Source organism: Panonychus citri, unplaced genomic scaffold (genome assembly GCF_014898815.1).
Source record: "Panonychus citri isolate SS breed McGregor unplaced genomic scaffold, ASM1489881v1 Contig00116, whole genome shotgun sequence".
Lineage (NCBI taxonomy): Eukaryota > Metazoa > Arthropoda > Arachnida > Trombidiformes > Tetranychidae > Panonychus > Panonychus citri.
In genome coordinates this window covers 337,037-351,296 of record NW_026515521.1, presented here as the reverse complement: position 1 = coordinate 351,296, position 14,260 = coordinate 337,037, and the positions used below count along the sequence as shown (strand labels likewise).

The 14,260-nt window shown below is 32.5% G+C and overlaps 1 protein-coding gene and 1 long non-coding RNA gene across 2 annotated transcripts; both read right to left on the bottom strand.

Annotated features, from left to right (window-relative positions):
- Nucleotides 1-376: 376 nt before the first annotated feature.
- LOC128390206 (uncharacterized) lies at nucleotides 377-3,096 on the bottom strand. The gene is made up of 2 exons (XR_008325582.1): nucleotides 1,434-3,096; nucleotides 377-644 (listed from the first exon to the last, which is right to left on the bottom strand). It is a non-coding gene; the product is annotated as an uncharacterized LOC128390206 (long non-coding RNA).
- A 237-nt stretch (nucleotides 3,097-3,333) lies between these two features.
- LOC128390182 (fatty acid synthase-like) lies at nucleotides 3,334-13,997 on the bottom strand. Its single transcript, XM_053349861.1, has 8 exons — nucleotides 12,965-13,997; nucleotides 12,727-12,879; nucleotides 9,080-12,658; nucleotides 8,518-9,032; nucleotides 7,579-8,329; nucleotides 7,325-7,504; nucleotides 5,443-6,897; nucleotides 3,334-5,357 (listed from the first exon to the last, which is right to left on the bottom strand). The coding sequence occupies exons 1-7, from the start codon at nucleotides 13,104-13,106 to the stop codon at nucleotides 5,774-5,776; spliced, it is 6,444 nt and encodes a 2,147-aa protein (XP_053205836.1). The 5' UTR covers nucleotides 13,107-13,997; the 3' UTR covers nucleotides 3,334-5,357; nucleotides 5,443-5,773.
- Between the last annotated feature and the right edge of the window lie 263 nt (nucleotides 13,998-14,260).

The window sequence follows — 14,260 nt, the reverse complement described above, 5'->3', positions numbered from 1 at the left end:
ATGAAGAAAAGGAAATGATTGATTTTCTGATTGAGAGTGAATTCAAAGAGTGAAACCCATGTTGATTTGTTTTATCGTTTTATTAATTGTTTATTTTAGATTTTAATTGTTTGTAATTGATTCATTCACAGGGAACATGAGATAATAGAAGTGACAATTAAATGAGGTTTTGTTTAATCAACACACAATTTAAATGAGATCAATCTGGATTGATTGGTGAATTCAACATCACTTTTGTTTTCATTGGTAACCACAAGATTTTCCGGAATTAAGATCAATTGGAAATTGATTGTCGGCTAATCAGTGGAGATGAAAATGAGTTGGACCATCAAGAAAATTAGATTGTATCAATTGGGAGAAAGAAGAAGAAGAAGAAGAAGATGAAGATGAAAAGTTTATTTAGATTCACTTTTTCTTCTGTTCATCTCAGTGTTGTGAAACTTTTGCTCCAATTTTCGGGTATGTCCACATGGATCATGTTTATTTGTATGTTCTTCGGCTTCTCGTTTACTTCTTTGTTTACCACTGTGATTACAGAAAAGTTTCTTGTCGTAGTCGAAATTGTATCGATCATATTTGTCAACCATATCAGTATTGGAATTCATGACTTGAACCAGATGAGAGAAGAAAAGTAAATGGAAGACCTTGGAAAGAGAAAAAGAGAGAGAGAACAGAAAATGTAAAAGCACAAAGAGATTAACAAACACAAGAGAAAATATACTGGAGGATAAGAAGATGGAAGATTGAGAAGATGAGGTGAATATTATGAGAAATTGAACAGAGAAAGAGGAAATTCTGGTTATACAGATAAAAAAACACCAAAAGAACAAATTGAATTGATAGATTTTTCTTTCTTTCTATTTATACACTTGAGTTAATGGAGAGAGAGAGAGAGAGATGGTGATAGTTTATATTCTCTCCCCTCTTCCAATCTCACTCTCATAGCTCACTGGTGAGCTACTTTGTTTCTCTCTCATTTTCCTCATCACGAGATTTCAAGTGAGAATTGATAATAACAAAAACAACAACATGATGACAAATTGAGAGAGAAAGAGAAAGAGACAAGATGAACAAAGAATCGAAAGTTGAAGGAAAAAGGGAAAAAATGATTCTTTCTCTCTGTCTACCTTTTAGTTTCTATTCATCATTTTCTTGGGTCAATCATCTTCTACAACAATTTAATCATTTTCACAATCCTTTTAGCAATTAAACTCAAATTAAATTGAAAAAATTTCTCTCTTGATTATTGTTTTTCTCCCCAACATCTGATGTGTTTTCTTTTTGCTTACTACAACACAAAATCACATAAACACATTAGAAATCAATTTCCTAAGTAAAAAACAACCAATTGATTATCTCATAGAAAAACAAGTAAATTGTAAACATAAAACCAAACAATTCAAATGAAAATTAAACATATTATTAATACATACCCAGTCAATTCGTCAGTCAAATCGAGAAAATAATTGATAATAAACTAATGAAAATAAACGATTCACAATAATAAATTGCGAAATCAAATGTAACCCAAATTGTAAACAAAAGGAAAACGAAATCTCCAAAAAAAGAAGCGCGAAAATTTAAATGTCTTAAATTACGTTTCTTCTTCAAAAAAAGAATTGACGTAACAGGAAGTAATCTAATTCTTATTTTCTCTCTGTGTAGATTAATCGCTCATCTCGATACCATCCAGTAGCCAAGTTCGAGTCCTAATCCTCCAAGTCCACCAGTTATTATGTAACTTTTTTCAAGATCGAAAAATGTTTGACCAATTGAACGATAATAAATTTTAACTTTATTTGGATCTTCATTTTCATCTCAAAACTTTCCAGAACTTCTTTGATTTGTTTGCTTTGATCATAAACCTAAACGATTCCTCAAGTTGATTCACTTGAAATATCGTTGGTAGAGTTACGACCTCCCCTGATTTGGTTCCTTCTTTGAGAATCTTAGTAAAGAGGAAATAAAGTCAAAGAGGATTCTTGATCCACCAATAGTAATTAAGAAGGGTTCGATGTTCGTTTTTACTGAGAAATTTATCGGTCAAGGGCTAATCTCATCTGAAGGTGAAAGATGGAATATACTTCATCGATTAGTTACTCAGCATTTATCTTCGATTTCGCTTTGGAATCATTCGGACACAAACTGATCTCATACAAAAATATTTAAACACTGAAAAGGCCAAGAAAGAGCAACGATTCGCAGTATTTACTTGTACAAGATTTACCCTAATCACTTTAATTAATAATTCTGTTGTTCTTATGCATCTTAAAAACAATTTAGCTTCACTTTTTCGCATCAAATTTATCCATAATTATGAACAAATTGATTACGTCAAAAACGAACCCGAATTAACAGTTAATTGCGTATTCAACTAATTTACTGTTTAATCTCCATAGGGATGCTCCAGGCTGTTCTTAATATGCGACACTGATTACAACCAGAAAAAATTCTAATTCAATCATTTGTCACCATCCTTGTCTAAGTCTTACAATTACCATATTCAGAGTAATTATCACAACCATTTAATCAACGGTTGGCTAATAAACTTAATTAGATTAAGTCAAAGTCTAATGTCATTTCCAATTTCCATCTACATGTATTCCCATTTACTCCTTGTTTATACTTGCGACTTTTTCTCGTGATAATAGTTTCTGTTTGTTGGAATTAATGAACGAGAAGTTCAGAGCCGAATGTAACTCTTTTCGACTTTGATCTGGTAGCGTTAGTACGAAACATGATTGGTTTTCGTTTTCGAAGTTTTTATTTCGATTGTTGATTTGACTTTTCTTTTGTGTTAATTAAGTGATTATCTTTAATGTTATTATGGTTGAGAATTGAATATGATACCAATTTGATTAGAGTGTTGTTTTATCATTTTATTAATTGTTTATTTTAGGTTTTAATTGTTTGTAATTGATTCTTTCACAGGGAATATGAGATAATATAAGAAACAATTAAATGAGGTTTTGTTTGATCAACACACAATTTAAATGAGATCAATCTGGATTGATTGGTGAATTCAACATCACTTTTGTTTTCATTGGTAACCACAAGATTTTCCGGAATTAAGATCAATTGGAAATTGATTGTCGGCTAATCAGTGGAGATGAAAATGAGTTGGACCATCAAGAAAATTAGATTGTATCAATTGGGAGAAAGAGAAGAGGAAGAAGAAGATGAAAAGTTTATTTAGATTCACTTTTCTTCTGTTCATCTCAGTGTTGTGAAACTTTTGCTCCAATTTTCGGGTATGTCCACATGGATCATGTTTATTTGTATGTTCTTCGGCTTCTCGTTTACTTCTTTGTTTACCACTGTGATTACAGAAAAGTTTCTTGTCGTAGTCGAAATTGTATCGATCATATTTGTCAACCATATCAGTATTGGAATTCATGACTTGAACCAGATGAGAGAAGAAAAGTAAATGGAAGACCTTGGAAAGAGAAAAAGAGAGAAAAAAGAGAGAGAAAGAACAGAAAATGTAAAAGCACAAAGAGATTAATAAACACAAGAGAAAATATACTGGAGGATAAGAAGATGGAAGATTGAGAAGATGAGGTGAATATTATGAGAAATTGAACAGAGAAAGAGGAAATTCTGGTTATACAGATAAAAAACACCAAAAGAACAAATTGAATTGATAGATTTTTCTTTCTTTCTATTTATACACTTGAGTTAATGGAGAGAGAGAGAGAGATGGTGATAGTTTTATATTCTCTCCCCTCTTCCACTCTCACTCTCACTCTCATAGCTCACTGGTGAGCTACTTTATTTCTCTCTCTCTCATTTTCCTCATCACGAGATTTCAAGTGAGAATTGATAATAACAAAAACAACAACATGATGACAAATTGAGAGAGAGATAATGAGAAAGAGACAAGATGAACAAAGAATCGAAAGTTGAAGGAAAAAGGGGAAAAATGATTCTTTCTCTCTGTCTACCTTTTAGTTTCTATTCATCATTTTCTTGGGTCAATCATCTTCTACAACAATTTAATCATTTTCACAATCCTTTTAGCAATTAAACTCTAATTAAATTGAAAAAAAATCTCTCTTGATTATTGTTTTTCTCCCCAACATCTGATGTGTTTTCTTTTTGCTTACTACAACACAAAATCACATAAACACATTAGAAATCAATTTGCTAAGTAAAAAACAATCAATTGATTACCTCATCTCGTTCTCATCGAAAACAATCAAATTGTAAACATTAACTCTTATCTTATCCTCTTAATCAACCTTAATAACTGTTTGTAATTAGAAGCCAAGAAAACACCAAAGTGAATATACCAAATGAGAATCAATTATGAGCCAAACAAATTGTTATAAAATCAATTCGAATGGAAATGAAACAAGATACTTACCCAATTCGCAAATTAATTAGTCACGAGAGAATTACTGATGATTCACTAATTAAAAGAAACAATTTAATAAAAGCGATAATATTAATAAGTCTCGAAATCAAATGGAACCCAAATTGTAAACAAAAGGATCAAAACATCAAAACAAAATCCACAAGAAATGAAGCGCGAAAATTCAAGTTCAAGAAGAGAAAATTGGAAATAATTTTTTTTTTATTCTAAAATGAATTAAACAAATTGAATTTTATTATTGATTAACAATTAAGATCAAGGTGAATATAAAGTGAAACTTGATGACTGTCACGTAATCAAAAACAACAAACTCATTAATTGTATTGTGTCAATGTTACAATTTGTTGTTGTTAATTTTTTTATTTGCTCATTCTAATCAGATTAATATGATTCTATTTTGATTGGTATCAATCAATTACAAGTCTGGTGATTAAACTAATCAAGCAATTGAATGATGGTGAAAGTCAATTAAAGCACAAAAAAATAATACAATAACAATCAAGTATTTTTTTTCCACCTAATCAAGGATAAAATAAAATGTAAACCCACTAATTACAATCGTTTTCTTGTAACAATTAGATAAGTAAGTAACTTATTGTTGTTTAATTGTTCACCACCATCATCAATATTGCTGTATGATTAACTATTAACAAACCAAAACGATGATAAAACTATTAATAAAATAGCTTAAGTTAATTGCTCCACTTGATTTGCAATTAAATCTAAAAATAAGAAAAATGATTAACTAAGTAACTAAGCAAAACCTTGACCAGAGATTAAGTTAATTGATTTAAACGATTTGTGATCACGAGAAAATTAAAAATCAGCATTGGAAACAATTGGAAACCAGGATCGTTAATCGTTACCAACGATTCTTTTGAATGTTTTCTTCAAAATGATTAGTGATTTGTTGTTGATTATTCAGGATGAAATTGTCATGATTTCCATTCAATTTCAATACCTCAATAGATCCATTTGTATACTGAGAGAAAAGAATAACAATAATAATAGTATATTAATAATAATAGAAAATCAGGAGCATGATGATAGTTTACAGTTCGACTTACTTTGGACAGTCCATAGTCTTTTAAGTGTCGATAATCAGAATTGCTTTCATCCGAATCTGTGGCTCGAATCAGAACAATATCACCATTGAACTTTCCATCAACAATTAAAGTTCTTGTTTTCAGTATTTTATCCGTGAAAAGGTCAATCGCTTCACTTATATGATTGACATCAAATTCAGTGGATGATAATCGATTGATAAACGAAGTCGAAAATTCCAATTTTTCTTGTTTCGTTTTAAGTTCCAATAGTTTCGATTCAACTTCGACTTTTTCATCGATATTAATGTACTGAGATAGACAATCCATTGTCCAATATGTGAATATTGTACTTTCATCTTTCCTCGTACTTTTTATAAACATTTTCTATCTTGTTGTGAATAATTTCGGGGGTTGAATCCATCATGATGAGATTCTGACAAAAGTTTTGACCCAATTTCTGCTGTAAAACAATGGCCACTTTAAGGGCTAATACACCACCAAGTGAGTAACCAATTAGATTGAATGTCTTTTCATCGGGATATTTGTTCATCAATGAATCTGCATAGAAATTGACAATATCGTCAATCGAGTCGAGGCTCTGACAATCTTTGGTCCAGCTGATGCCAATCACCGGCTTCGATAGTGATTCAAACACCGGAGATATCACATTGAATTGACCTGATAAATCAGGGAAGTAAAAATATGGTGCTCCAAATCCATTGTGATTCAATGGGATAAACAAATGCTGAGGAACCATGAGAATATTTTTATACTCAGGTAATGATCCAGGAGAGTTAATTTTTTTCTTCTCTGATTTTTTCAATTTCTTTTCAAGTTCATTCAATTTGCAAACTTTCAAGTCTCTAATTTCCTGAGTTGTTAATGAATAATCGTAATCGGTATCAAGAGCTTGTTTAATCTCAACTGCCATCAATGAATCAAGACCAAGTTCAAACAAACTTGATTGAGGATCGACTTTGGTTGAATCTTTTATACCAAGAATATGAAAAATTTTCTGTTTCAATGAAGTTTCACTTCCTAATAAAGTTATATTCTTGTTATCAGAAAATGAAACTATGGTGAAAAGATAATCATCAGCTGATGAACATAACGTCTTATCGAGCGATTCAAATGCTAAATTCAAGCGAATTGGCTCAAGATATTTTACTATCGCATTCGAACGCACTTTCTTTTCGACAATTGTACCAACATCACCAACTGCTCCCCATCGAATAGCCAAACCATGTAGTCCATCTAATCTTCTCTTCCTGCAAATATTTTCCATCGCCGTATTACCGAAACAATAATTGGCCTGGACAATACTTTTAACCTCAACTGCTGTTGATGAGAAACATACGAAATAATCGATATCGTAGGATAAAGATCGAGTTAGTTGATCCAAATAACGACATGCGATCGCTTTTGGTTTGACAGCTTCATCGAATGTCTCAGCTGTTTGATTCTCGAAAAGTCCGTCTTTAGAACCATAGAAAGATGAAATACTCCACCAATTTGACCCGATTCTTGTGCTTGATTAATTAATCTCTCGGTTGATTCATATGTATGACAATCTTCATTTGAGACGATAATATTCACCCGAGAGTAACCATTGTTTCTCATCCTTCCCAAAATATACTCTTGATACTCTGTTTTAATACCAGAACGTGAAGTGAGAATCAGATTAGTTGCTCCTCTTGATACCATCCAGTAGGCAAGTTCGAGTCCCAATCCTCCAAGTCCACCAGTTATTATGTAGGTTTTTTCAAGATTGAAAAATGTTTGACCAATTGAACGATAAAGTTTAACTTTATTTGGATCTTCATTTTCATCTCTCAATTGAATCAAAACTTTACCAATATGTTTCCCTGTTGCCATGAACCGAAATGACTCTTCCAGCTGATTCATTTGGAATATTGTTGTCGGTAAAGGTACAACTTCACCTGATTCGATTCCTTTTTCAACATCTCAATGAGGTTATTCCAAACTTTTATCCGACCAGGAATCATCTTGACGAACACATCATCTTGCAGAAATGCCAAGCAACAAGCATGAAACGTTTTGTTGAAATCTATGAATTGTGAATCTATTTGGATACATTTATTAATACACAAATATGAAAAACAAAGTATTAAAGTAGTAATATTAGCCCAGACTTACCCATTTTCGTGTTTTGGATCATATCATATTTGCCAATTTCGATGAAGCGACCGAAATCTGATAAGCATCTGATTGAAGCTTTTAGTTTATCATCAGAAAGTGAGTTTAAAACCAAATCAACACCTCGACCATCGGTCATCTTCATAATCATATCTTCAAATGATGTCGATCGAGAATCACCAATATGATCCTCATCGATTGAAGGAAAACGTTTCTTAATGAAGTCCTTTTTCTCTTGTGTTCCAACTGTAGTAAATACTTGACAGCCTCTTGATAGACATATCGAAATAGCTGCTTGACCAACTCCTCCTGAACCTGCATGAATTAAAACACTTTCACCAGAGCGTAAATTTCCTCTAGAAATTAAACCATAATAAGCTGTTAAATAGACAACAGGAACTGTTGCAGCTTCGGCTAATGTCCAATTTTCTGGAACAAGGATACGAGATGAATTTGATTGGATTATCGATGAAGTTGCTAATCCACTAGAACTACAAATACCCATAACTCGTTCACCAGATGAATTGATACCTGAAAACTCAATACCAATCGTTGGCTCATAGTGATCACTATCATAAAGGGGATATGAACGGAGAGGAACTCGTCCAGTTGCAACGAGAATATCACGGAAATTCAAAGACCCATAATAGATTTTTATCTTTTCATGATCTTCGATGAGCTTATCCTTAGGAATATGGGTCCAATTGCTATGATGTGATTGAAACCATCGTAAACTTGAGAGATCACCTTTGTTTTGACATCAGCATAACAAGAATTCGTTTCGATTTGTTTATCCTCAAGACTGATAAGTTTACTTTTATACAATCCAATCTCTCCATTATCATCAATTTCATTTATTATCAAATCGCTCTTCAGAACATCATCAGGAACAATTATCTCTTCATCATCTCCTTTTCTTGGATCATAATAACATCTTACATTATATTGAGGATCTTTGAATAGACACATGATTAGGCCGATTAACCCATTATCATAACCACCTCCAGTTAACCAGATTTTATGATTCTTATCTTTAGACAATTCTTTTATCTTATCAATCCAATCATAATTATTATCAAGTTTCACTCTGATAAATGTTACCTGTTGATCTGGATTAGGTGCGAATGGACGTCTCAGTAGAACTGAACAATATCCTTCATCGACCATCTCCTTGTGACATATCCAAGTGAATCCAGCATCGGTTGCGATACTTTTTAATGTTGATAAATCAAAGTTGATCTGTTGATTATTTCCAATCAACTGTTTCCATTCTTGTTCAACTGGTCTTAATTTAGTTCTCGTCATAATTTGACAAAATCCACCTTCTTTCAGTGAATCAAATAGATTCTTCAACAATGGGTCGTATTGATTGCATTTTACCTCAGGTTCGGTATCTTTGTACATGAGATAAGTTGACTTGTCACGAACAATTAAAAAATCTGACAATTTTGCTTCTGAATATTTATCAGCACTCGAATTGTTTTTTGGTTCATTCAAAAGCTCTCTGAATCGGATCTACGGTATGAACTCGAAGTCATGAATCCATAATGATTGAAGAAGTTTTCTACGCGATAGCCAGTTGACTGATCATGGAAATTGTAGAATATAATAGCGATTGAATTTTTAATCGAATTACTTTTGACGATGTTAGTTATTTGGTCAAATAAAAGAGTTTCCGGTTCATGAAAAAGATTATCATTCATTAGAGTCTCTGAATATTTGTCATAAATCTGATTCAAAGTTATATCAATGTCCAAATCACCAACAGCGTCGTCAGCTCGTTGAGATTTCAGCATTTCGATAGTTTCTTTAAGTATAAGTTTCAAGATTTTAGAAGAATCTTCAGAGCCATCACTGAACTTTGATCCATGTTCATCGTCATGATCAACAATAATATCGGATTGTTTGAGTTTCAGTCTTTCTAAAGTTTCAATCAACTGCATACACTGAGAACTGTATTCATGTTGTCTGTTAATTTCTTCTGCCATCAAGTTATGATTAGAAGTAAATGGAATATGATGAAAATTTCTAATTTGATGATTAGCAATGTTCACCTTTCTTTTAATTGCTTCACCAACTAAACCTTTCAGAATGAATCCATTCGTGGATCCTATTCCCGTTTCTTGATTGAAATAAACACCAATCCTTTTAGTAGAATCAGAACCTGATGTAACTGTTTCATCGCTGAAGGCACTGAATGTTTCTGGTGGAAACATGTAAACATAATCAATGTAAACAGGAACAATCAGCTTACGGGATTTCGAAGCCAATAACGAAACCTGTAAACAAGCATCAGAAAAGCTAATCCAATGTCCAGTGTCTTTGACCATACCCCAATCTCCATTGGAAGAAGCTTCTTCAATACCTTGGAATGATCTTGAATAATCGTAGCCTCGAGTTCTGAATTCCTTGTAAATATCATTCTTTTGAAGAATTATCTCTGTGTTTTCTTTGATATTCTTATAATCAACAGGTAGAAATCCTATTGTTGGTTTATCAACAAGACGAAACTTTCCAGTTATACAAACATTTTTACTCTCGTTCAAGTAGATGAGGAAATTTTCAAGATCTTCATTAACCTTAATTACGAACTTAACTTCATTTGAACCTGACGTAAATTGTGTTGCTCGATGAATTTGAACTTGATAAAATTCTATTGGATTCTCATCAGGCTTCATATCAAGAATTGCACAAATCATTTGCCAAGCTATATGAAGATAACCTGTTGCTGGAAATAATATTCGGCCATCTACCTGGTGACCATTCAAAAATAACCAATTTGGATCAAGAATATCGATACTTTTCGTTAGATGAGTTATTTTCTTTGAGTTTTTGTCGTATTTACCATCATACCATTTCTTTTCATGTTTCCATGCGATTAGATGACCAATTGGCTGAGTTTCTCTTGGAACTGGATATTCAATTTGATCATAAAGTGATTCAATCACTGGATTAAAACCAAAAAGATACAATTGACCAATTGCTTTATAAAGGCTTAGAATTGGTTGTTCATAGTTATTTACAGTTACTAACTTTTCTTGATTGTTAAGTAAGAAGATTGATGGTTTTAACGTCTCAAAGTATGAGCCAATTCCGATGAGTACAGAATTTGATTCAAGTTTTTCAAGTGTATCACTCAGATTACATGGTGATGTTACACAGGCAGAGAAAAATCGCCCGTCAACGATACGATCTCCGTTCAGATTCAAATTGTAAAATTCTTTATCATCACAAGCAGTCAATCTCGACGAGATTTCCAATGGCCAGAGAAACTTGTCAATTTCAAACTTAATCGATTGCAATACATTTGCAAGAAGAGATGAATTAAAAGGAATACCTTTAGTATCAATTATATTTGTCTTAACATTAGGTCCAATTGATGAGATGAACTTTTTAATCGCATCCTCGATACCAGTGACCAATGTCCAATCTTCAGATTCATTTGAAGCTATTTCAATACCACCAAAATTCATCTCTTTGATTTGTCTCCATGGTAAATTAACATAAGCCATTGCTCCTTTTCCTTTAAATTGTTTACAAGCGACACCAATATGATAACCGATTAACAGAGCATCTACATCAGTTATACATCCATCAGCATAAGAAGCAGCAATTAAACCAATCGAATGACCAATTATACCTTTGGGTTTAATTTTCAAATGTTTAGCTAATAGATCATAAAGAGCAATTTGAATTGCAATTGACGAAATTAAGAAGGAAACTAAATCCTGTTGATTCGATTCGATAATTTTGATAACATCAATTCCCAATGAACGCAAAGAGTTCGATTGTATTAATCTTATTCTTGAATAGATCAAAGGAACTTCCAACAGTTGAATAAATGATTCTGAAGAGACATTAAAAATTGGAGAGAAAATGAACCAAATGGACATTTCGTCCGTTGTTACATTTCGTTTTAATGTATGATGAGTTATTGTTTGTTCATCGTCCAACAGTAAATATCCACGGTGATTGAATCCCCTCGATGAGCTGATCTTACTCATATTGTCCAAAAGCGCCAAAGTGTATTTCGTTAATGATCCTTTTTGATCGGTGGCAAATTTAACAATAGCTTCCAACCCTTCATAAGTTCGGTTATTAAAGTTCACCAAACGAGGTATTCTATTAGAGGTTAAAATAAGGTCAATATTCTCCGTTCTTTTAGAATTTGCCCGTAAAATAATAGAAGTGTTAACTCCACCGAAGCCGAACGCATTTACCATAATATGATCTCCATTGAATCTTGTATTTTCCAGAATTGGTTTGATTACTCCTTTAATTAGTCCATCGATATTTGGATTTGGTTCCTTGAAATGTAAATTAGCAGGAATTACTCCAGTTTGGAAAATCTTAATGACTTTCGAGATCGCATTTAGAACGGCAGAACCTTCAGCATGACCAATATTCGATTTTAGGCAACCAAGAAGTAGAGGTTTGTCTGAATTGGGTCTCATTGATTCCATTAGCGATTTACATTCAACTGGATCTCCAGCCTTAGTACCTGTTATATGGCCTTCAACATAATCAATGTCTGTAGGATCTAAGTGAATATCTTTAAACAATCGTTTAAAAAGGTCTATTTGACCTTCAAGCCGTGGAAAGGTGATACCTTCTTTCGTGAAACCATCGCAATTCACTTGCAGATTTAAAAATTCTGCATATATTCTTTTAGCATGAAATTTACGTTGGATTAAAACCGCAACTATATTCTCAGATCTAAGGTAACCATTGGCACTTGCATCTAAGCATTTTGATTTACCATCACTACTGGTCATTCCAAATTCATTGAAACATTGAGCGATAAAAGGGAAAAAGCAGTGGTTATGACCCAAAACAATCGCTTGGTCACAATCACCATTCAATATGCTTCTTGTTGCAATATCGAAAGCTGAAGCACCAGCAGCACATGCAGTGTCCACCTCAAGGACTGGACCCTTGAAGTCAAACACATAACTCAGCCAATTTATGCTCTCAGGGCAACCTAATAAAATTGGGGCCCCATCAATGTGTACAATAAGCCGCTCACTAACACCAGCGAAAATACCTGTTTTTGAACCAAGCCAACTATCAGGAGCGAAACCTTTCGTTTTGTTCATAAATACAATTAGTGATTTTTCTCAAGGTTAAAAAGAATTAAAAAAAACTCACCAGCATCAATGAACATTTCGTATATAACTTCATGCATAACACGAATTGTTGGAATAATTTCCGATACAGTTACCGGAGGTAGTTTGAAAAATTCTGCATCAAAAAGGTCAATATTTGGAACCTTCGCTAACCTTTTAGGTACATTAAGTATCGCTGATAATGGTAAAGAAAGAGAAACGGATGGAATTCTTATTATCAAACATACTAATATATTCTTAAAACGAAGTTTAAAACTTACTGGTTGGCCATCTTCGGTCATCAATAGTAGCGACATCATGTCCATTCACCAAATTAGACCAAAACTCTTCCAAAGATCGAGACTCAGGGTAGCGACCAGATAAACCAGATATAACCAGAGAGTTGTATGGTAACAAAACCATGATGATATCAAACTGATTAGATTTTTAAGAATTGGTGAAAAAATTATCTCGATATTTTTTTCAAAAACTTGTAACTGTGAAAATCTTTTGTAGAAATGGTAATTTAACAAATGTACTAAATATCTACAAAACAATATAAATGTTTAACGAATATAATTAAGTAAATTCCAAATCAATAATTTCTCTTTTAATCGTGAATGAAAATTTAATTAAACTTGTATTAGTTTTATGACCATCACATTAGTTGTTTAATTAAGTCGATAATTAAATGTAACACTTAAAATCAACAAATACTTGTTGTCGATATTGTGAAACACTAATTATGAGGGACGAATTCACCAAACGAGATTTAGCTTAACTTTAAATTGCATTTACTAAGCTCAATTTGACTGTGCAATTAATCAGAATTAAAATTTAATTTGACATCAGATCCAAGTGCGTATTTATAAAATGACGAATTAAAATTTTCATTTCATCAAACGAAATTAACAATTTGTTTTAATTTCACATTATTCAATGTGTTTGATAATCAAAATTGGATTGTTTTCACTTATGGCATCGTGGCGGGTAATGTGGTCACCGACGTTAAAATTTCACTGGAGAAAGGAGATGCAAGAACTCTCGAGCTCAATTTTATTAAAAATGGAAAAATATCGGACGCAACAACAATTAATAAAGAAATGAAAACAAAATTGGAAAATAACACTTCAACCTCTAATGGCTATCAAACATGTGGGTACTCGTAACATGAAACCGACAACTCGAAAAGTTTGGCCGTAGCAATAGTTTGTTGGAGCACATAGGAAGATACCAGGAATTCAAATTCACTGCCATCATTGCATGAAATCATTTAAATCCCTTCAAAGATCTCAAGGTCACTTGATAAACATTATACTAACTGTTATCCTACAAATTTCTTTAAAGATATTAATTCATTGTATCATTAATAATAGCAACATAAGTAATAATTGCAGATCAGATGCTTAGGCAATAAATCAATGTTTATTTTTTTCTTAACAAAATGTCTCTTTGTGACGAAAATATTAATCGATGTACTGCAAATGGTAATAATAAAGATGATAACTTGATCTATAGCTGAACAGTTTAGTAGTAAAAAACAATGACCTCTGAAGTTCTCATGTCCGAATTTCGTC